This window comes from Octodon degus, unplaced genomic scaffold, assembly GCF_000260255.1.
Source record: "Octodon degus isolate 3935 unplaced genomic scaffold, OctDeg1.0 scaffold00248, whole genome shotgun sequence".
In the NCBI taxonomy this organism is placed as follows: Eukaryota; Metazoa; Chordata; class Mammalia; order Rodentia; family Octodontidae; genus Octodon; species Octodon degus.
In genome coordinates this window covers 787977-812491 of record NW_004524824.1, presented here as the reverse complement: position 1 = coordinate 812491, position 24515 = coordinate 787977, and the positions used below count along the sequence as shown (strand labels likewise).

At 42.6% G+C, this 24515-nt stretch overlaps 1 protein-coding gene across 1 annotated transcript; it reads left to right on the top strand.

Annotated features, from left to right (window-relative positions):
- The first annotated feature begins 979 nt into the window (after positions 1 to 979).
- LOC101575154 (poly(rC)-binding protein 2-like) lies at positions 980 to 23976 on the top strand. Its single transcript, XM_012512637.2, is given in 4 exon segments — positions 980 to 1004; positions 21708 to 21846; positions 22963 to 23546; positions 23549 to 23976. Coding segments are annotated over 4 exon segments (1176 nt in total).
- The last annotated feature ends 539 nt before the right edge of the window (positions 23977 to 24515 follow it).

Sequence of the window (24515 nt, the reverse complement as noted above, 5' to 3'; positions counted from 1 at the left end):
AGCAGTTGGAAGACAGAGTTTAACATCATTTGTAAATTTATGTAAATTTGAAAGAGCTTTGTCATTTCAGTTTTTGTAGGAAAAGAGGAAAGGCAGTAAGAGCTTGTAAAGTCTTACTAAAGCAGGAGAATAATTCATTAATCTCGAGCTACCAAAAAAAAAAAAAAAAAAAAAAAAAAGGTTTTACTTGCTTATGTAGGCTATGAGATTATATGGGGTGTTTCGGAGGAGACGGATGTTTCTGCATAGACTATTGCCATAAAATATTGTCATGATTTATCTGCTAGCTAAAATGTATTGCAGTCATGTATGTGGGTGTGTGTATTTTATTCTAGAAAATTCAGTAGAATTCAAAATTTTACTACCAAAATGTGATTCTTTCTTAAGTATTCTCAGAAGTAAAGAAAAAAAATCTTTTTTTTTCTTTTACTTTGTTTTATAAAATGTATTTTCTTATGTTGCAAACCCTAAAATGAAAACATCCTTTCTATTTTGGTGTCAGAGATAGTTTGTGTTAGCCTTCTCCTTTTATGTTGCTGGTGCTGAAACTAGGGCAAGTTATTAAAATTAAAATAACCGCTTGTTTAAAAATATTTATCTAATAAAAGGTATAATTTAAATATTACAGGAATGTCAAGAGCACTTTTCTCATATAGTGTTTATTCTTGATGCAGTATTAAAATACGTCATTATCTAAAGATTTAATTTGCTACTTATGCTGAGTAGCAAATTAATGTAAGAATTTGACCTCTCCCCACACACCTTTCTTATCATAGGTTTCGCTGGAGTGAGACTGATGCTCTCTTGTAATGTCAAGCACCTAATATTTTATATTGGGGATACAGCTTCAAAAAGACCTTTCGTATCACTGATAAAACTAAAACCGATAAAGCCCTGAGTGCGTGCTTTCTTGGCGGTGACTGTACGGAACGGCCTCTACTCATCATGCCAATGCCCTGGAGCTTCCTGTCCACACGTGATGGACCACGGCAAGAACGCGAAAGGTAAGCTGAGATGAAGCTCACGCCCACAGTCCTGGGCTGGCCCGCCGCCACCAGCCGGGCAGTTACGTAGCACCTCAGTGCTTACCGACATCTTCTTTAGCCGGGAAGTAATCTTGCACCATAAATTATTCCCTGTGGGACTCCTTGAAAGTTGCACCCCTGAGATTGAGAGCAAGGGACCTGTCTTGGCAACATGCGGAAATGCCAAGTTGAAAAATGCGTGAGAGTGGCTCAGGGAACATTTGACAGAAGGCAGAGCTGGAATAATAAGCCTATTATATCCTGAAAAATAGCCCTTATCATTTGCTTCTTATTTTCATCCTCTCATTTCAGAGTCATGTTTTAAGCCACATTTTGACTTAAAATTATTGGTGATCACTTTGCAGTTGTAAATGTGGAACACACATGTAACTATATTTTTCATTCAGTTTTTGGCAAAACTTGTATCTCATCAGATAGGACAATGCAGTTGTGGAATGAGAGCTTGTCAGATGAGTTTATTGCTACACATTCGTGTGCTAGTACATTTGCATATAAAGTTTTATATAAACACATGAACATCAACATTCACACACATACATAGGTGTCATAGAAAGCTGATAAGGCTGAGTCCAGGTATGGTCTGACAGCAAGCAGTAAAGGTAAACCTCTCTGATTTTCTTTCCTTATCTTGCGACGGCATAAGAGAAGTATTCCATTTTCCAGCTATTATGTAGAACTATTAGTTTTTGCAAAGATTAGATCATACTAAGTCCCCACCAATGATCACAGAAAATTAAGTATATGAGACTTCAATAATCATGATATATTTAAAATAAACAATGTACTGATTTGGTATTGTAATAGAACACTTTCCAACAGTATTCTTGATACTTTTTTTAAACAGAAACAAAGTACAGCAAATATTTGACTGCTTTCTGTTCTGTATCCATTCTTACTAACATATTGATAAAAAATGATGGGCACTGTAGGATATTTACCAGGGGAGTAAGCAGAAAAAATATCCTTACTGTCGGGACTTTACTGTCATTCTTCTAGAATTAAAAAAAAAAAATTCAATATTAATAAAGTATTGGAGGAGGTGTGGCCAACTTGAATTCTGCTGGTGAAGTAAGTCCCAGTGGTTGTTTTATAAATAAGGTGTTATTGGGAAACAGCCAATTGTCTTCATTCCCATAGTTTCGAAGTTTGCTTTGGAATTACAAAGGCAGACTGAGTTAACTGAACAGAAGCCGCCTAGCACACAAAGCCAAAAGTGTAGATCACCCTGGATCTATAACAAGGATCTGCAATGGCTTTAACTTTGCCTCCAGATAAACCCAAGTAAGTTAAACTATTACAAGTTGAACACATATTTAATATACACAGTCTTTATATTAAAGACTGTGGCAGAGTGGAAATCATGAAAGTATCATTCAGCACAGATTTTTAGCCCAAAGAGACAGATATTCAAACATCAGAGAACCTTTCCACTGAATGCTTGCTGCTTTCATACTACTATCTAAGTCAAAACCACAAGTCATGCCATTTTGTTTTGGGTGTATTTTCATCTGATCTTTATTGAAAGAAAAAGTTTACCAGTCACTGATTTTGATGCTTACCTGGTGATCTAAGCTTAAAAATAATAATCAGCCTTTCTAACTTTTGTCTTAAAAAGCAATGAGAAGGTGCCTTGTACGTAGTAGCCTTGGGTTCAAGTCCCAGTACCCCCAAATAAAAAATTCCATTGCTTAATGTCTCTGTAAGAGCCAGCTTCTAAGACTGAAATGAAATGCCAGCGATGCCCTGTTTTGAGGTGGTTCCCACCACCAATCCTGGGGCCTTGATTTAGCAGCTTCGTCTTTTCTGATTCAGCACTCAGTCTGCTGCTGAACACCAGGCCCTGCCCCTCTAGTTTCATGCACTATAAAAGTGTCAGTCAGGGGACAGGTATTTGGAAGACTAGATATTTTAAATGTGTCCTTGTTGAGGCAGACCTCAGCACATATCCCAGGCTTGCTTTGTGCCCCTGCTGGGCATGCTGGCCTCCACCCGTGGCCACCCTCTTCCCGCCTCCCAAGCACTGACATTGCAGGTGTGTGCCACCTTGTCTGGGTTGGTTCCTGTTTTCTACCTTTATTTGACCTGCTGAGTTATTTCTCCAGTTTAAAGATATATCAGCGACATTTCCAAACCACTTCACATTTCTCTTCAAATTTCCTTATTTTGAGCAATACGACCCTTTGTCTCATGGATTCTTTTATGTAAAGTGCATTCTAAACTTCAATAATGGATTAATTTTATAACACAAAAGCTTCTGACATATCTTTCTCTGAGGACTCTACTAACCATGCAGATGATTCACTGCCAAAAAGCATTTTTCTTTCTTTCCAGATGGTCCCAATAATTGCAGGAAACCACAGGACAAAGAGAAGCACTTTAAGATCTGAACTACCGGGGCCGGGGAGACAGCTCAGTAGAATAAGCGCTTGCCTGGCAAGCGCGAGGGCCTGAGTTCAATCCCTGGTTCAACCGAGAGAGAGAGAGAGAGAGAGAGAGAGAGAGAGAGAGAGAGAGAGAAGGTCCGGGCTGGAGCTCCGCTTGGTGCTGACTAGACTGCAGCTTCAGCAGCCAGCCCCAGCCTGCCAGGAGTGACCGCCGGAGTGCCACTGCAAAGCCCCATTTTCTGTATTTTTTATATTCTATATTTTATATTCTCCACTGTCACATTGAACAGAAATATTTACTACTTTTTACGTACTTGCCCCACAGGATTTATGTGCCACTCGGGCAATACAACATGTTGCTGACAGATGCTAAAATGAAATAAAACTGCAGAGACTACAGGTCTGCCTGCTCTCCGGAAGGTGTTTACACAGCCTCGTGGCTGGCCAGCGTGTGAAAGTGTGTCTCGCGCCATTAGCGACACATTTGTTCTGACCAACTCTTCTGTTTATCTTGACCTGCGCCTGTAGCTCGGGAACCGTGTGACGCCCCGCGTGCCTCATTTCCAGTCCATTATAGCGCCGCACTGGGAGCCTTCGTAAGGCTGTGCTTGTATCCCAGACTTGAAACAAAAAGATAACCTTGACATTTTATGAAGTCACTTTCATTCATTAGGCAAATTGCCACATTTGAGAACAAGCAAATTAAGCATTTTCATCTGTCTTCTGGCTTCCCTAAGTAGCGTAATCATCATGGATTGTGTCATGGATCCGATTCAAAGCCGTGTAATTGTGTGTCAGTGGGTGACGCGACACCCAGCGTTCTCCTGGGGCTCCTTTCCAGCCCACCTTCAGCTCGCTCTCTCCCGGACAGAGTGTGACTTCTGACACACAATCACCACCATTTGGCAGCATTGTTCTTTCAGCCCTCTCAGGCCACAGCCAATTTGGAGGAGCTTGCTGTCCCCATCGTAAGCTGAAGTAATAATAATACACAGTCAGAGTAATGAATGGTGGCCTATTGTTTGTGGGAACCGTGTGGCAAAGAAGCGCTGCGTGCGGACCCCTTCCAGGAAGCTCACATTTGTACTAATAATCCTTGTTGTGAATTGCTACCATCTATGGAAATTGCTATGCTACAAAACGCAGAAATACATTTCCTTTGTGAAAACCCTAATTGATTCATTTAGAGCTTTCTTTTGTTAATCTACCAAATCACAGCTACTAAATATTGCATGTTATAGCCATAGATACAGTCATTATTAACATGACAATTATTGTGGGGGTTTTCTATCCTACATTCACATATTTTTCTAAACACAATAGGTCCTTTACTTCAGGAAAATTCATTGCAATAGAATTTAAAGTTTATTTTTAAAGGCAAAACATTCCAGGAGACCATTATAATAAATCTTACATCATTATTTAAGAAGATATATATATATATATATATATATATATAGAAAGTTTTTAAAAAGCATATTTTTTCCAGATATATATCACTAATATATTATCTTTTTTTCTAAGGTTATATGTATTTTTCCAACTCTAAACATTTTCTAATGAGTTAATATATTATGACAAAGTAAAAAATTCTCTCCTCTAGCTTAAGTGCGCCTTTTACATTACTGACTGTGTGACTCTCCCTATGCAACAAAAGCTACTATGTTGTTGGTTATCTACAGTGTGTTAAACATAGTGCTTGCACATCTTCTGGCTCTCTCCGACACTTCTGTGCAGCAAACACCGCGACTGGCTCCATCTTGCGAAAGGTGAAATGATAGGCAGGTTCCACACGCTCTCCCAAGGCACAGGAGCATCTGTCGTGTCAGGCTGGACCCGAACCCTGAAACTCCAGTTCTAGATCCTCACCCCAAGTCATAAAATTATGAACACAAAAAACAATTATGTCGTGTGCAGTGAACTAATCTCACAATTAAAGAGAATCTCAATGTGTTTAAGCCTTTCGAGTATAGCACTAACCTTCTCAATCCGAGATCTTCATTCCAGCCTAACCAGTGGGTAGAATGCATGCATTTATGTGGGTTTCGTGTTTCATCTCACTTATGCTTCAAAAGCAACAGAGCTGCACGCAGAGGCTGTTTCTTTGTGGAATGTACACATCCATCCTGGGGACATTTTTTTTGGCTCTTGAATCCGCCAGAAACTGTGACTCTGCAGATCACATGAGGACGGAGGGCAGCTCGGAGTGCCTTGCCGTGTTCCCACCGCACTCATTTCTGTCTCTTACTGTCTATACCTGAATGGCAGTGCTGGACTGAGACTATCTTGTCAACTTCTTCCACTGCTGATGCTTATAATTTTTTTAAATTCTTAGCATTAATTGAATGATAGATGCTAAGAGGAGGCATTCCAGAGCCTGATGGCGTTGCCTGATCCATGTTAACTAAGTTATTTGCTCCTTAATCAAATTCATTGAAGAGCTCCTAATGTTAAGCATCACTAATTCACCCCAGTCACCTCCTCTCCAACAGCGATGTCTAGGCTCCGATATGGAGTCGTGATTATGTCTTTGGTTCAGCTTGCTTGCATGAGTCCGTGCAGTCTACCATAGAGGAGCCAGCCTTCTCCATGGTTGTGCACGCCTGCAGGTCTTCTTTGTTTTGTCTTCCTGAGATGCCAGTGTCACCTCCTAGCACATCCTTTCAGTAATGCTAGGATACTCTCAGTGAGCAGTGTCACATCAGAACCACAACACAACAAAGGACAGCAATTTAGACATGTTTCCCATTGCTTGTGTATCTGTTGACATTTCATCATTTATGTTTAAAAAATAAACAGGGCTAGAGCCTAAAGCAGGTAGGTTTCTGTGCAACAATCAAACCACTAGAGATGACATAGGCTGCCTCTCAGTGTAAGGTGTCAGATAAAAGATATTAGACTGCTTCACATTTCTCTCCATACATTCTTTTATTTTTTTCAGAACTCACATCTTGATTTTTCAAGTCCAATTTCTGACTCATTTTTTCTGAAACACATTTTAAATCTCTTAAAGTCCTCACAAACTTCTGTACTAAGTTTTAAGGCAACTTTTTAACTTGCAAATTAGAGTGGAAAAGGGTTGGTCTTAGATGGAGGTAAAAAGGAAAATTCTTATTACAGCATCTGCAAATTACAAGTGAAAGTCACTTATAACTTATCCTGCAGTGCTTTTGAGAAACTTCGCTTGTTTTCTTCAAAAAAGAAAAATGCTTCACGGAAGGCCTAATAACACACTTAAATTACTCAGGATAATTTGAAAATTTAAGTTTTATGGAATTTAGATGATTACTAGAGTCCCGGCAAGTAACATAATGGACATAATTTTTATAACAATTGAGAATTACTCTGCACATGATACACTTGCATTGATTTGAATCTAGCATTTAAAAGCTATATTTAACCCAAGTCACCAATCAAAAAGAGTTTTTTGATAAAATATAATTAGCCACAGAAAAAAAGCTTTAGGTTGTCCATATTGTGCTATAAATTTAAATTAAATGTTATGTTACGTTTATTTAAGAAATCAAGTTATATAATCTTTAGATAGTTCAACGTGTTCATAAAAATTCTTCTGATAGATCTGTATCCATTGATAAGTCTGAATATGTGTGTGAAAAAAATCTATATCATCTATATCTATATCTATAGCTATATCTATATCTGTATCTATATACAGTTGTGTTTCAGCATCCAAGGATGATTGATTTGAGTTCTTCCTGCAGGTACCAAATGTACAAATATTCAAACCCCAAGAACAGCATCAAGAAAAATGTTGTCCGTGCTCACTTTACATTGTTTTAAATCTATGATGCGCTCAAGCCAGACACACAGAAATCAAGTTACAGCAAACTGATGCTACATCTGTAATTCACACACACACACACACACACACACACACACACACACACTCACCCATGCTACCACAATGTATTTGTTCTACCACCTAGTAACTGTTCCCCAGGTCCATGATTCGTCCCTCTGTGGGTCTCTGCATTCACTGAAAAAGGTCTAGGGAGACGGTGACCCCCTGACTTCCTAGGTGCTGTTCATCTATCACCTGAAAGATAGCAAAGTTGACAAAGAGGCTCCCCTCACTCCAAAAACACTACTTGAGAGAATCAAGAGGCAAGAAAAACTGCAAGGAGGAACAGGAGGGATGGAAGGGATGAAGAACGGCAATTGGAAGGGAGCAGGCCGGAGGGGAACTGACGAGGGCTTCCTTCCAGTCACGTGTGTGAAGTGTCGCAAACCTAGTGCTTCTTACTCTCACAGAAGCCTGGATGGCAGAGGCCAGCTGCAAGCCTAGAAAAGCGGGACAGGAGGAAAAGAATCTCCTGCGCACAAGGCAAAAACAAAAGCTGCAAGCTTCTAGACAGTTGCTGAAGCATGGCTCAGTAATCTGACTAAGGGAGATTCAGAAACTGCATCTACTGTAACCTGAGTCCTTCAGTTCAGTTTTCTATAGTTTTCTATAGCCTCCTCCCTGTCCTCCCTTTGTTGAACTCCTCAACAAGCTCTTTCTGCTGTTGTTACTGGAGTTCAGCAAGCTCTCCTGTCTTCATCTTCTCCTTGTGGCCCTCCACAAGCTCCTCTAGAGCTGCCTCATTGAATCCAGAACTGTCCTCTTGCCCACGGACGTAACCCCCTCCACTGCCTGCGCACCGGACCCTGCAAAGTCACGTCCAGTGACACATTCCTGCCACAGTTTCCTCCAAGCTGTTCAAGGTCTGGCCTGTGACATCTCCCCAGACTTTGCCACTGAGGATGTTTGATGCAACAAAGGACACCAAATGTGTCTTCCAGAACTCTTTCAGAGTCCAGGACATCTCTTCAGAGGCATTAAAACATCTAACAAAGAGCAACTTTGTGTACAACTTCTGCAAGTTGCAGATCCCTTGCTGGCCCACACACTGCAGAAGAGGTGTCCTGTGTGAGGGGGTGAACTCATGAAGCCCTACACAGCGTCCATATCATCCACCAGGGCTGGAGGGTGTGCTGAGGCTCTGTCCACCAGAAGAAGGCAGCTTTCGGGCAGTTGTCAGAAAGGTATTTCATCGGAGCCGCCTCATGTAGTCAGTCCATGAAAAGCTGCCTTGTGACCCAAATGTTCTCACTGGCCCTCCAGTGATAGGCAGTCTGATCTTGTTCAGATTCTGTTCCCTGAATTAAAAGGGGTCTGAGAATGGTGCGCCACTAGTGGTTTAATCTTTAGATGGGCACTTGAGTTTGCACACAGGAAAAGAGTTGATGGGTGTTTGTACCAGCAGTGCCTTTTCTCCCTGCGAGGTATAAGATCTGGTTGGCATCTTCTTCCAGAAGGGCCCTGTCTGCATGCAGCTGAACGCTTGTGATGCACCTTATCCATCTGCTTTTATGAACCCTGTGAATTCTTTTCTGTAGGCTACGGCAGAAGCCCGGTCAGAACTGGAGGCCTCGCCATTTCCTATCACACAGTAGAAGCCAATTCTATGGAATTTATCAAACCACGCTCTACTGGCTATAAATTCATCCTCTGTAGCCCTTGCAGAGAGAGGGGTTTCTTGCAGTAAAGCTCCATGTCTTTTCTCTGGATCAGAGCCTCGCTGATGCTCTCACCTGCCAGTTGTTTCTCATTCAACCACACAGACAAACATTCCTCCACTTCTTCCGGCACTTGTGTCCTCCGCTTGGTTAAATTAACATCGTTGCTGCTTTTGCCACATCGGCTACTTCGATGGCATCTTTGTTCTTAGAAGTACTCGAGACTGTTGACTTTGTCGTCTTATGCTCCTAGGTCAGCTCAGTAGCACAAATGTCAGGCTCAGGGCTTTCCGTGATTTCCTTCTTCCACTCAGTGGTTACTTACCTCAAAACTTTCCTCTTACTTTCTTTTCCTGCGCCTCTCATTACCTTCTTTGTTTCTCTGATGATTCCTGTCACTTTCTTTTACCACCAGGCTTGCTCAGCACTGTCTTTGGAGCGGTGGTAGATTGAACAATGTGTCACAGCGCTGTGCTGTAGCTCTGGGCTTTGCAGACGAGGAAAGAGAATGGGGCCTCCTTCAATATTCTAGCTACTCCTGAATGGAAAGAATTATAAAATAAAAATAAAAATAAACTTTACTAGAGAGATTGCAAGTCAAGGACAGGCATAGAGAAACAAAGCTAACAACACACAGGTAAACCAAATGGCGTTGGGACTTGCACCAAGAACCAGAATAAAACAGAAGGGAGAAATAGAGAGGACACCAGGTGCAGACGCTGTACCCACCTCCAATGAAACACAAAGGCAGCCGCAGCAGGGCCTGACTGTCTTGAAGGTGGCGGGTGGGGTGCTCACACTCATGTGCTAACACGTGCGCCTATACACGTGTCCTCACTCTAGAGTATTTACTCTACGATTGCTACGGAACACAACAGATGCCACACGCCCCTCACTAACTCTAAACTAGCCAAGAATGAGGTGCCTCTTTGCCATCTAGCTGCCATCCCAAGTACCTCAAGGACAAGTAAATGAACAGACAGAAAGAAGCTGCATGCACACACACACACACACACACACACACACACACACACAGCACTGGAAAAAATGTCACTAGGCAGATGCAGCCAAGAGATGATCCAGGTATAGCAAGTTCTGGAAAGAGGAAAAAGAGTCACTAATCCTCCCTCTAAAAAGAGCTAAGGGCCCACAGATCCTCCATCTTGCCAGAGCTCCCTATGCCAGCTCTTTCTCATCCAGGTAGCTAATCTCTCCTGTCTCCTCACTTTTCCTCTTTGCAAATAAAGTGTCTTCCTTTCGTTAAACTTTGTCCTTATTATTGGGGCTGAGTTATGATTCTAACAGGGTGATGCAACATTATGTGTTTAAAAGCACACAAAAAACTCACAGCAAGTATGCACTAGGGTGTAGGCTGCCACAGTCTTCACTGTAGGGATACACAGCCACTTGTCAGAGCAGAGAAACTAGCTTCTGCTGCTTGGTGTAGCGAAGGTGTCTGCAGTTTTGTTTGCCACCTAATATGGAGCTCACTAATGGAAGCAAAATTTTGCCAATTTGAGGTGTCACTGTACTAGTTCTGTGGCCTGTACCCCAAGAGTCTGTCTCCCACCCAGGATCATCAGCTTGAGGGTTAATATTGTTACCTATGAATTGGCAGCACATAAGCACTAGGCACGTAGCAATTAACTCTTAAGTGTGGTACGTCCCTTAAAAGCTCTTTTGACCCTTGCCTTCCTTGATCAGTCCAGTTATCATGACTTTTATAGAAGCTTACTCTTGGGGCTGGGGAGATGGCTCAGTAGAATAAGCGCTTCCCTGGCAAGCACAAGGGTCTGAGTTCAATCCCTGGTTCTGCCAAAAAAGGAAGGAGAAGGAGAAGGAGAAGGAGAAGGAGAAGGAGAAGGAGAAGGAGGAGAAGAAGAAGAGGAAGAGGAAGAAGAAGAAGTCCACTCCTCCCACTTCTGACAATATGCAAGTAGTCCTGAAAGAAAAGTTGAATCACCCTACCCATATATTTCTCCCCTACTTAAAAACAGTTCTTTAATTTTAAATCATCTTCTTAAATTGCAGACACATAATTGTGAATGGAAATCAAACTATCCTTGCTGTCATGTCCTCCACTGCACTGGGTTCACTGTGTAAAGCAAACCTGAGTCTCTGCAGAATGGTTGTTTGCTCAGCAGGTTTCCTTGTCCCACTGACCTGCATGCAGCACAGAGAAGAAGGTATTTCAGCCAAAATCTGAGCAAGATCCCGTTCATTAAGATTGCTGTTAAGGTGGTGCAGGTTTTGTACCCCAGAGATAGATCCCATTGAGAAGCAAGTAGGGGTTGAAATTCAGATGCCCCACATCTCTCCCAAACCTCTGTCATTGGTGTGTGGACTCCATGGGGCAGAGGAAAAAGAACAGCATTTATTTCTCACGTTCTCTTCTCCTCAGCTCATAGAAGTCACGTCCACCCAGAATGCACTTGGTGTTTTTAATTTACGAAGTAACCCTGAATGTTTGGCTCCTTACAACAATCGGTTGACCTGTTGCTTCTCATTTTTCTGCATTTTGAATTATTGACCTACCCTCCTGGACACAATTCAAGTCTTCATCGTTCATCACGGACATCCTGTAACCACCCCCAGAAGGCTCTTCTTGCCCAGAGTGTCAGAGCCTCTGCTCACGCTGCGCACTGTTAGGACGCCGGGCTCTCCAAAGTGACCACTGGCCAGATGTCACCACGAGCCTTTCGCATGTTCATCTGACAAGACTTCAAATGCGCTCACGCATCATTTCACAACCGCGATATGTTGGGAGAAATGTGACGCTGCTCAATCCCATCACCGTGCCAACGTCATTTACGCAGACCTACGTGGCGTGAGTCGGAAGAAGCAACACAGGTGAGGCTGCCGCCTGCGCAGCAAAAAAGCAACCCTTCCACAGTAACAATGTGTTGTAGGTAAAGCGATTATACTGAAGTATCAATAAAAGTAAAGTCAAACCAGAAATACAGACTTTGCATTGCCCTTGTTATTATATACTGCGCATGACTGTTCGCGCTGTATTTTTATGATTGAGAGCACACTGGGTGTGTGGATACACCATTGCCACAGACACGCACGCACCGCCTTGCACTCCGACCTCGTGATGGCCTCCGCTGCACTAGGGCGCAGGACGCTTGGCTCCAGGATCGTCTTACGGCCCATGTGTGTGCTCTGCCACTAACCAAAGCATTGTCACGCGGTGCACAGCTCTTCTAGCTGTGTGTGTACCACCGCGATGCCGAGCCACAGGGGCGCAGCTCCGCGCACACTGGCCCTTGCTTAGGAATTCCGTCTGGTTTCTCTTCTTGAGGGCCTTGTCACTCCCTGGGAGTCATTCGTCCCTAAGTGATGCGGGAACCACGCTCTGTCTCTGTCCCTGGATTTGCACGTGACACCTTCTCTGTCAGAAACACTCCCTACTTTCTTTGCTCTAATATCCACATTCTGCATTTCAAAAGTAACACCAAGCATCGCCTCTACTCTCATGTACCACCACATGTTATCTCTCTGAGAAGATGGTGTTCTCATAGATTTACTGTTTCTTTCTTACCTGGTGGCAAAGTTTTCAAACTCAGGAAAAATGGCTTATTAAACCTTTTGTTATTAATAGCAGCAGATTCTCAATGAGCCATTTTTCTATTATCCAAAGCAAAATGTCCATAACTGTCAGCATTTTTCATTCTCCGTGTGTACCTTACTATTTGTTCTTATTGTCATGTTAACAATTCCAATTTTCCTATTTCTGTTGCTGTTGAAGGACGAGAAAAGATGACAGAGAGAAAAATGCATTAACATTTAATTATCCCTCTTTGCCACCATGTATGTAGTCACTTCCCTTTTATAGAGGAAGATTATTTTATTCTTAAGCTATCTTCTTGCTTGCTTCCAGTTTATGTTTCCAGAAAGATTTAGCTTTTCATATATATCTGGTCTGTGGGATTAAAAAAGAGATGCAGTTGTAAAATTAGAAGTAATTTCAAATAAAAAAATAATATTTAGCTGAATTCTGCTACTTGAGGAATTTTGTGCAGATAATTATGTGGATGGATCTTGCCGAACAGGTGTGTGAGAGCCCCAAATCTGTGGTCTGATTTCCTCCTCTGAAGGCATAAATAAACCTTGAGAGTGGCTCTGACAGGAGATTTTTTTCTCTTTCTCTGAATTACTTTCTCTAGGACTCAGCATTATCTTGCCAATTTACATATAATAGTTTTTATTCCTTTGAATTATTAAAAGATCTTTCGAAATATCAAATTGAATGTCAGAAATAACACTGATAACTGGCACAGAAGTTATCCGACTAAATTTAATGTAACAAGTCCATGGCAATTAGTCTTCTGCTATTAGAACTCACTCCTTTTGCTGTTTTCTTCTTCTCCCCTTTGTATTGGCTTCACTCAGCGGCTGGCAGCCCTCGCCAGATTTTCTAGCCCAGGAGCTGAAGTTCACATTTGCATTCACACTAGGAGCATCTCTGAACTTCCGCTGGCTCTTCAGAGACTGTTTATTGTGCGCGGGTGATGTGACCATCATCTTTTCACGCTCATCTTCCCTGCCAATGTAACATCTGAAGTGCAGCATAGGGGATTAGCAGTGCCCCGACTTAATCAGTTTATAAGACTCTCCAGAGAAAGCCAGCTCCCTTTCATGCGCCACAGATGTTTTCTTTTCGCTTGATTAGGCAATTGATTTGGCCTCCAGTGCCTCAAGAAAGGCAAGATGTTCTTCTGGTGTCTCTGAACTCTGAAGGAGGGCAGGCAATGGGAGAGGTCCTGTCTGGTGCAGCTGGATGCGGAAGGAGCAGTCCAGGCAGCTGCTGTGCATTGATTTTACCAGCTGGGAAAAGGAAAAGAACAGGACGTCTGGAGACATTTTATTCTTTTCATCGTACAACCTGCTAAAGTGTGGTCGAGTGCCCTGTGATTCTTAACACAGCGGGACCTTTGCTATTATAATTCATGATTTATATATAGCAGCTGTACGTTGGGAAGATTACCAGGGAACCACTCGGAGAAAAGTCAGACTCGAGTTGTTTGCACAGGTAAATGGGCGGTGCAGCGGAGGCTCAGGCCTTCTGCCCTCTCAGCCCATTGCCAAGTGAGCCAGTGAAAGGTTCATGAAGGGAGTGGAGAAGCGACGGCATCTGAGTGGTGTCTGGGGCCATGTGCCGGCAGCAGGGCTACAGACTGTTCTCCTGTCTGAGGTCTGTACTCAAGGGGCGGCATCTGGGACAGCTGCTCTGCTGGTTCCTAGATCCTGCCCAGAACACAAGAAGCTGTTCAGATAATATTTTGAAAGTTTACTTCTTGCACAAATTAATTTACTGTTATGCATTTTCTTCAAATACAAGTGTAATTCTCAATCCCCATGCTTGAGTTTATTTTTCTAATACATTTTTACAAGCAAAATGTTAATACTGATTCTTTAATCCAGTGTAAAGATCATTAAAGACACTTAACTTGCTCTATTTGCTATCTGAATTTAATTTTGATTTCAGGGATATGTTTTGACTTAAATTACCATCTTAGCTCAACATAATATCACAAAGAAAAAGAATGTATAGTTGTGGGGCAAGTTTATTAGAAATAGTATATTGTGTACTTATGTGTCAAAATAATAGCTTGCTGCAATATTGATCATATAAAATATTTGCACAAGAGTGCATCAAGCAATTCAGAAATTCTAAGATTTTTATTTTCCTTTTTTCACCACTGAGTATCTACATATTCACAAATGAGCTTATTTGCCATTGTGTTGTACGTTGAACTATCTTACTGTGTGGATAACCATGAGGAACAGCAAAGGGCTAAGGCTAAGTAGGCTACTCTCTCTTCATTTGTTTATCGTATTTTGTAGGAACTGAACTACAGCCACACCCTCACCTATGAAAACAAAAATGAACAATGACTTTCACGTCAGGTCTATTGCGGAGAAAAGGGGGCAGAAAAGAACAGGAGGGACTAAAACACAAGCAGTGCACTGAGCAGTTACACGCTAGCGTGCAAAACAAGACCAAAACCTTGCATGAAATTCAAGAAACACTTGATGTCCGCGTGCTCCTGTCAGGAAACTCCGTGTTTCCATGCGAGTTCTTCTGCGGAACATGAATATGTATCATGTCTGTGGAAAACTAGGCCACCTCCAAGATGTAAATGAGTAGAATGTTTGTCTTTCTGAACAACAGTGGGTCCACAGATCACCCTGGAGATGAGTAATCCTCTTAATCCTTCTTAGAATACCTTCCCTGAGCCAAAATGTAATCACTGTGTAGTGAAAGTTATATACACCCATGATAAAAGCGAATGGACTAGTATAAATAATTTTCCGGAGGCCCCCTAAACTGTCCTTCACAGATAATTAGGTTCATGAGATTAAGGGTGTACTCTGAAGATTAGCTAAAGGTTCCCTACCGCAGAGTGCTGCAACGCACCAAGAAGGCGCTCTCAGGCCACATGGCCACGGAGGCCGTCCAACTGCCAGGTCGCCTTCCCCAGCTTCTCTGCAATCTGTTGCCAGGCCCCACAGATGAATGCTGAGTCCAGAAGAGTGTAATTCCGAGAAGTCTCTTGAAGACATTGTCAAGATTACAAGGATGAAGGAGGAAACAGCTGCGCATTTGCATTGCTGACAATCGCATGATTCTTGTCGCCTTTGTTTTTGTTTATTGTACCATAAACCCAGTGCTCTATCAGCTCAAAATCATCACAAGTACCAGGGCTAGCACACCTACTGTAAACTCAAAGAGTTTCAGAATAACCCTGTGGTGCGACAGAGTAAAACATTCAAGTGAGCATCTCCTACATGCATCAACTTATGGAGTTTGTATTTTATGCATTTTACATATTTTATAAATCAATGTGGAGAGCTATGAATGAGAAATCCTTCCAGACGTCACTACTCTTATCATTATTACATTGTGTAAGATCGAATTGTCATCTAAAATATTAAAAAACTTCACACTAAGTGCAGAGATTGGTGGAATATTAGAAAATGTAAATATGAACAAAAAAAACAGCACCACGATACCCAGTCATAACCCAGATACAGCAGTGTCAACTTCTTGTTTTTGCAAGTATTAACATGTTTATACTGATGTCTACTACCATTTCAATAAGAAGCATGTTATAAATTTATAATACTGAAATGGAAGTATTAGGTCTGAAGATAAAGGACAGTGTTTAAAATTGGGTAAATGAGTAAACCCAACAGCAATGAACTTTAAAAGAACATTCCATATTTTCACCAGCCTTGAAGCCCGTATCCACTTGCACTGCACCCAGGTCTCCTTCTGGCAGCTTGACACTGGGGTTCCCACCTTCAAAGGCTGTGGAAAATATGTGCCTGCAGTTTGTCAGCCACCAAGTCTGTGATAGTTTGTTTTAATAACCTGAGCAGATCCCAGCACTTCATAAGCAACATTTTCACCATTTTGTTTGTATTCTTCATCCAATATTTTATATTTTTCATCTTTAAACTGAATACAAGAGCTTGGGCCCTCTATTTACTTGGTCATTTACACACAATTCTGGATGAGTGTGGCAGCGGAGATGCCACCATCTAATCTCAACAGTTCAGAATGCAAAACACAAAAAGCTATATTTAATTCCTGGTTTGAAGCAGGAAAACTCATTCATCCCCAATTCTTCACCATGTCTGAGCTCTAGGAGTTGAGGAAAGAAAGACCAAGCCCGATCAGGGAGAGAAAAGAACTCAGGGTGAAGCGCTAACCAGATCAGTGAATCAGTTGTGAACACGCCCAGTGATGTAAACAGTTACATGGCCTATGTTGTGCAGAGCCCAGCAGAAACAGACTCTTGAATGGGGATTACCATACATTAAATTCTTGGGGATTTTACCAGGAACAAGTGCTCTTAAGAAAGTGACTGAAACACTGAGGGGCAGGGCAGGGGCTAAGCTGCACGGCAGACCTGACACGGTATGGGCAGGTCCCGTGGGAGGTGGCAAGCCCTGAAAAACTGGTCCAATCCAAGGTGAAGAGATCTAACTTTGGTACATGGACCGTGCATTGGGCAGCAGATGCTCCGAGGAAAGGAGTGTAACCACACAAGCTGGCCCTTTTTCCTGAGGTGACTCTCGAAGTCAGCCTAAGATTCCTCAGTAGCAAGCGCTCCCATCACGAGAGACTGCTTCTTCAGTCCTCACATAGAAATCAGACAACAAAAGCAACATTTTGTGCTATACTTCACAAATAGCCGTTTGTCCTTCCAGGTTTTTTTGTACAGTATGTACACTAACATACTGTATAGTGAATTATAAGCTATGTTGATTGCACATCTCTTTCCTCTACTGAATCACGTGTTAGAGAAACCTGAGGGAAGTCTTACAAGCTTTCCTAAAGAATGTGACTCCAGGTAATGCAACTAAAATCAAAGAGCGGTAGAATTAAAAAGTTAGACATTGTGGCTGTTCGGTCATTGAGCACAGGAAGACACCAGTGGTGTCAAGCAAAACTGGTGGCTTATTGTGCAATCTCTTGGGCCCCCCTCCCGAAGCCCACCTAAACAGCTGCCTCTGAGATCGTAGCACGAAGAGATTAACTTTCCGTCTGCGGCCTTTCTACTGCCATAACCCATGGAATAATGTGCTCTTCTCTGTACGCCTCAGCTGGGCATACAAAGGCATGAACAAGCCTTTATGTGGTCTAGAAGAATTGCTACTAGTACTTTATTGAAAACTATTCTCAAGTACAAGCAAGGAGTGTACGTAATGTGGCTACAAAGTCATTTGGCCGGCTCTGTTTATAATTCCAGAAGATTAGGGAATAGCAGTTGTTCCACCAGAGCAGATTTCATGCATCATGATAAAGTCATACTCCGGCTATTATGTGACCATTATAAAGAGTGAAACTAACTTTGGATAAGCCTCAATACGTGTGGTTAAGTGAGAAGGAGAACAAAAGCGAGGAACAGAAAATGTCAGCCTAAGAAAATGCATTTTCTTGATACCAAAGAGCCAAGACACCAAACAAGATTTGGGTCCTGTCAGCGGGATATATTTAGTCAAGATCCTGTTCAGAAATGACCAATGTTATGAAATGAATAATCTTGTAAAAATGTGAACATAGCCTGAAATTATGTAGAGACGGGGACAAATGGTGTGTAAGGGCCCTTCAGCGCTGGGAGGAGAGACGGAACGAAGGGTGCAGCCTCCTCAGCGCGGCTCAAGCTTTCGCTCTCAGCTCCAGTATTAGGTCGCAGGAGCCTGAGAAGAATCCCTGAAATCTCAGCTTAGCGTCCTCTTTTTTATACAAAGAAGATACCGTGATAAAAGCTTCCTACACTAAATTCTCATCGAGCATACGGAATGTGCTGCCATTTTTGTGTAAAAAAGCATTTTTTTAAAGTATCCATAAAATCATTTTTCTGTACACACATATAATGTCTATTAAGGATGCACAAGAACTAATAATACCTTTGGATGAGTTCAGGGAAGAAAATTGAGAGTCTCAGAGACAATGATATTTCACAAATACGGAATGGAGGTGAATTACTTCGGGCACACCTCATGCTGTGAACCAAAAGAGAAATCAGTAGTGTTCAGTGAATTACTCCTGCATTCCAGGACCCTAACTAACCTCCAGGATAGCGTGGAGGAGTGGACAGTGCCTTCCTTGCCCCTGTGTAAGGGACCGAGCAGGGGCAGCTAAGTGGAAACCACTGCATCACTTGTTCTTCAGAGAAGACCGCCATTAGAAACTGACTGTTATTACTCATTATAAAGTCATATTTTATTTATGTAAATATATCTTGTAGAATACATGATATATAATAGTAACATATACAACATACTTGCATTATTTAATAAGCAACATCCTGAGTATTTAAGGGAGCTCACGAAACATGTTAAATTTATGAATAAAAGTAAGTTTTTATAAATAATCTTCACTCATCAAATATATTAAGAAATATCCCTTTTGCTTTTTTTCTCTCTTAGAAAATGATAGCAAAGTGGAAGACTTCCTGGTCACCAATCAAAGGATGGGCATCATTTTTAGCCTTTCAAACTTTCTCATCATCTAGGAAGGTGAGTATCTTAGTCCTTTCAAAAATTATAACTGTCTTTGTTAATTATTCAAAGTGTCAAGGATAATCATGGAAAACACATTAAATTGCTTGAAGATGGTGCATTACAAAATGCCCCCTGGGGAGCTGCTCCCCCCCAGCTGCCTCCAGGTGCCTAATCAAAACTGAAAGGTTGTTGTTGTTGCTGTTGTTGTCTTCACTCAGAGTCAGAGGCTAAGGAAACATCAGGCTTCTCCCCTGACATTACATAAAAGTAGACAGTAATGACATATGAATCCTGAGAGCTCAGAAACCAATATGGACAAATGGAAAGAGCACTCTGACTATTTTTCATCAACTCTTGAATAGTTGTGTCCTGTTTTAAGAACCTGGGCTCCCCGGTTAAACTGGGGAACAGGTGGCAGGGGAGTTGTTTCTTAGTTCTGCAGGGTTAGTAAATTAAACTGTCTATGTTTCAGTTTCTTCCCCTGTGACACGAGGCAGGATTATTCACCAGAAAGTTGCATGAAAATTATAAGAACCATCTATGTAAACCACTTTTCCTAGGACTTGGAAACCAGTATTGGAAACACTTTATACTTAATATCTAATTTAGTAGTAGTCTCTTCTTATTTCCTGGTAAATACCAAATAAAAGCATACAGAAATTTCACCTCTTTAAAGTGGGCAATAGTTCTGCTACTGCTACAGAGAATTGTTTTCTTTTTTGTTTATGTATTTGGTGCAGGGTCTCTCTATGCAGCTTGGACTTGCAGTGATCCTCCTGTTTTCAGCCTCCCAGCACTAAGATTACAGGCCCGCACCGCCTTGCCTGGACTCGCCGCCAGCTCAGCGCACCTGAGGGCAGGGCGGGTGCTGCATGGGGCGATACCAAGGGTCGAACCCTGGACTCTGCACTTGCCTGAGCCAGCGCTTAGTCCGCTGAGCTGTCTCACCAGTCCTTATTACAGAGAAATTTCTACTAACAATAAGGTGGAGAAGAACTGAGAATCTCAGGGCATAGCTGATATAGGTTTTTTCTCTCTTCTGAAATTAAACAAATCTATATCCCTCAGGAACGTGGTAATCTCAGGGTAAGAGTCCAGCAAGAAGGCCAAATAAAGGAAGTGCCATCAAGGAATAGCTAAATTCCGTGAGATCGTTCAAAGGATTTCAGCAGTGCTGATGAATAGGAGACGCCTTGCAGAAGTATCTGTGGAGGACTGCGGTCGCATAGTCTTTGCTTGGGTCAGACTTAACAAATCTCAACAAATGTGTGAACAATAAACTGTGCCTTTACGTAAAGACGGCTGGCTCGAGGCGCCCCACGGGCGTGCGAGGCGCTGCGGCAGTCCTGCTGAGGTGAGCTCTAAGAAAGCGATCTTTGCTGAGCGACAAGATTCAGGCTCATGGAAGCCCTTTAATCTTTCTCTTGGAAAACATTCTTCCTCATATGAGGAATGTGGCAGAGAACACTGTTTCAAACCCTACTTTTTATTTCTTCAGAAATAAAAATTTATTTTTTCCTGAAGACTGAATTGTCTATCTTTCTCATCAAAAGACATAAAAAATGTAAACAGTATGTAAAGTCATTGGTCCAACTTTGTGAGCTTTTCTCAGTGTATATTATTTTAATATTTTTAAAAATTACTCATTCTTTACTTTGCTCTATAGTAAAAAATTAAAAACAGCAGTTTCAGCAGCATCTGTTATTCTCAATCAACACGTAACTAATTTAAAATTTTAAGTGGGAATTAAAAGAAAAGGATAGTGTTCAATTTATAATACAGGAAAAAATGAGACTAAATGGAAAGATTGGGAGAGAGAGAGAGAAAAAAAAAGGAAAGGGAGATTAAGTAGATTAGTAGAAGGGCCAGCGAGATAGCTCAGCAGTCTAAAGCACCTGCTTAGGCAAGCTCAGGCAAAGTCAAGGACCCCAGTTTGATCCCTGGCACCACATACCATGCCAGCCCCACCCCCAGGGTGGGCTGAGCCAGCGACAAAAAAAAAGTAGATTAGTAGAGAGGGCAAATAGAAAACAACAAACTCAATAAAAGCACACAGTGACACACCTATGGCTCTGAATCAATAATTCTAAGTAGAAATAAGAAGCAAACTCAGGAGGGGTGGCTAAAATGAAACTGCAATAGGTAATCTTATTTTCACTGCTGTTAAAGTCTAAGTAACATGAAATATTCTTCAGTCCTAAAACATGTAAGATTGCTGTAGAGATTATTAGAAACATTTTTAAAAGCACAGCTGAAAGCAAAGCAGTGTAAATCTCGTGGGCTGAAAGTGAAGGTGGAGCAGGACAGAAGCAGTGACTATAGCCGTTGGCAGGGGACACACGCAGCTTAAGGACTGAAAACCTTGCAGCAAAAGCCATGGTCCTGTACTCTGCAGCAGAGTCGGGGGCTGGGGAGATAGCTCAGTAGAATAAGTGCCTGTCTGGAAATCGCAGCGTCCTGAGTTCAATCCCCAGTACTACAAAAAGAAAAGAAAGATAGGAGAGTGCATAAACAAACAACAACAATAGGTCCCCAGAACTTTTCCTCTCTTTCCCTCTTCCTCTTCCTCCTCCTCCACCCCCCCATTCCTCCTCCAGCCACGCACGGGCGCGCCTTGCCTTCCTGTCCACCCCTATTGTTCCGTCCCCAGCCTCCTGCCCTTCCCCTTCTCACCCACCCCCCTTATCACCTCAGTGGCCTTGCACCTGCAGTTTTTGGCTTTGACCCCCACCAGTGACCAAAGACTTGAGTCCTCAAAAAGTCCAGCTCCCCATAGTATTCGACACAGACACCGGCGTGATTGAAGGTGGATTAAATGTCACTCACACCATCCGGCTACTTATGCACGGGAATGAAGTTGGCAGTATCATTGGAAAGAAAGGAGAATCAGGGGCAAGATGGCATTGGCGGCGGAGCTAGAAGGAGTGTTCCTCGCTGCTGGGTCTTACTATGCAGTTTAGGCTGGCCTTGAACTTTGTAGCCCAAGCTGGTCTTGAACTTGCAACGATCCTCCTGCCTCAGCCTCCCAAGTTCTGGTATTACAGGCATGAGCCACTACGCCTGTGTCTTACTTGCTGATTTCTGAGTAGGAGACTAGTAGCAGAGCCTGGACCTGCTGAGAAGTGCCTTCCGACTCAGCAGTGGGGCTCTTCTCTGCCTCCCCCAAATGGATCTCTTCTGGGAGACAAGCTGTGCAAGACATGAATCTGCCACGAGTTAGCAAAGTTTCTATTTCAACGCTGAAGAGCCGGTTGGCACCATGAAGATTTTCTGCGGGTGAACGAATCCCACCACAGGACCCATGGACGGGCTGGGGCAGGATGAGCACTGTGACAACCACCAGGAGACTGCCAGGTCCTCCTACGCACACATGCTACATGACAAAGACAGGAATATAAAATACTAGGAAGGAATCTGGGCTGCTGTGAAGAGGGTGAAGGGCAGGGGACAGAAGGCCTTTGCTCTGGATATTGGCCCTGGCACTGGCTGTTATCAATGGTGGCAGCCACAGCAGGTGCTGGCTTGTGCTATGCTAGTGAGGTTTTCAAGCCTATGGCTGAGGCTGCTGTAAAGATGTGAAGGAAAATGGTTTCAGTGATAAGATTAAAGTTATCAACAAGCATGTCACTGAGGTAACTGTAGGACCAGGTGGAGTTCCTGTAGCTCAGGCTGGCCTGAAATTTGCTGTAGAACCCAGGCTGCCTTCAAACTCATGGTCTTCCTGTTTTAGCCAACCAAGTACTAAGATTACATCCATGTGCCACCGTGCCCAAACTTGACAAGTTTTGACAAAAACACATTTGTAACCACCAGTGCAATCAAGATAATAGAACATATCTATCATGCCCAAAAGATTCCTCATGACCCTGTGTAATCAATTCCTGCATAGCATGGCCTTTGGCCTTAGGTACCCACTGATTTTTTTCAGTATAGATTAGATCTGCTCTTTCGAGAATTTCAAGGAAATTATTGAATGTGTCAGCATTAAAAAAAAAAGGAGAATCAGTTAAGAAGATGTGTGAGGAGAGTGGGGCACGTATCAATGTCTCAGAAGGAAATTGTCTTGAGCGAATTATCTCTTGGGCTGGTCCCACTAATGCCACCTTCAAAGCCTTTGCTATGATCCCTGACAAACTGGAAGAGGACAGCAGCAGCTCTGTGACCAATAGCACAGCTGTCAGTCGAGCCCCGCTCACTCTGAGGCTGGCGGTCCCTGCTAGTCAGTGTGGCTCTCTCACTGGAAAAGGCGGTTGCAAGACCAAGGAGATACGGGAGCGCACATGGGTTCAGGTCCGAGTGGCAGGAGATGCGCTCCCCAGTTCAGCTGAGCGGGCCGTCGCTATTGCTGGCACCCCGCAGTCCACCATTGAGCGTGACAGACAGATCTCCGGGACCACGTTGGAAACTCTCTCCCAGTCCCCCACGAAGAGCGTGACCATCCCGTACCGGCCCAAGCCATCAAGTTCTCCAGTCATCTTTGCAGGTGGTCAGGCCTGTACCGTTCAAGGACAGCGTGCCATTCCGCAGCCAGAGTTGATGAAGCTGCGCCAGTCGGCAACACAGCAGTCTCATTTTCCGTGATGCCTGGCAACACCGGATTCAGTGGCCTTGAATCCAGCTCTCCAGAGGTGAAAGGCTACTGGGCAGGTTTGGATGCATCTGCTCAGACTATTTCTCACGAACTCACCATTCCGAACGATTTGATTGGCTGCGTAATTGGCCGTCAAGGCAACAAAATCAATGAGATCCGTCAGATGTCTGGGGCGCAGATCAAAACTGCGAACCCAGCGGAAGGATCTACTGCCAGGCAGGTTACCATCACTTTATCTGCTGCCAGCATTAACCTGGCTCAGTATCTAATCAATGCCAGGCTTTCCTCGGAGACGGGTGGCCTGGGAGCAGCCAGAACGACGCAGATTCATCCATCACTCTTTCTGCTGGCCACCGCCACCACCACGATCCATCCGTGTGCTTTCCGAACAGTCAGCAACTCCAGGTGTTAGATAGTTTATAAATTTTCAGTTTCTACACACTTTATCATCCACCCATGATTTTTTAATCAAAGTGTTTTAATTCCCTTCTGTGTTCAGCTGCTTATGCTGAGATCCATATTTAGTTTTATAAGCTTCTCCCTTTTTTTTGTTTGTTTGTTTTTTTTGCTCATGAATTTTTCTGCTTGTCATGAAAATGTAAGAGTGGAATATTAATGCATTTCAGTTTACATCTGTAATGTCAGGAATTTTTTTAAAAAATTAAAAGATGGACCGGAGCTTTTTCTTTGTGAAAAGAAACTGGATACCACTGTGGAAAAAAAAAATTTAAAACTTCAGTGTTTCAAAGGTATCGCACATTCACATTGGAAATTTTTAGGAAAAAAAAATGTGTTTGATGAAAAAAAAAAAAAAAAAAAAAAACCCTCACTAAAGCAATTAACAAGGACCCGGTTTTCCTTTTGCTTTTATGTTAAATTTAAATAAAATTGAAGTATATGTTATTTTAAATCATCTATAATCTTATAATTTCATTCAATTTTGAAAAACAT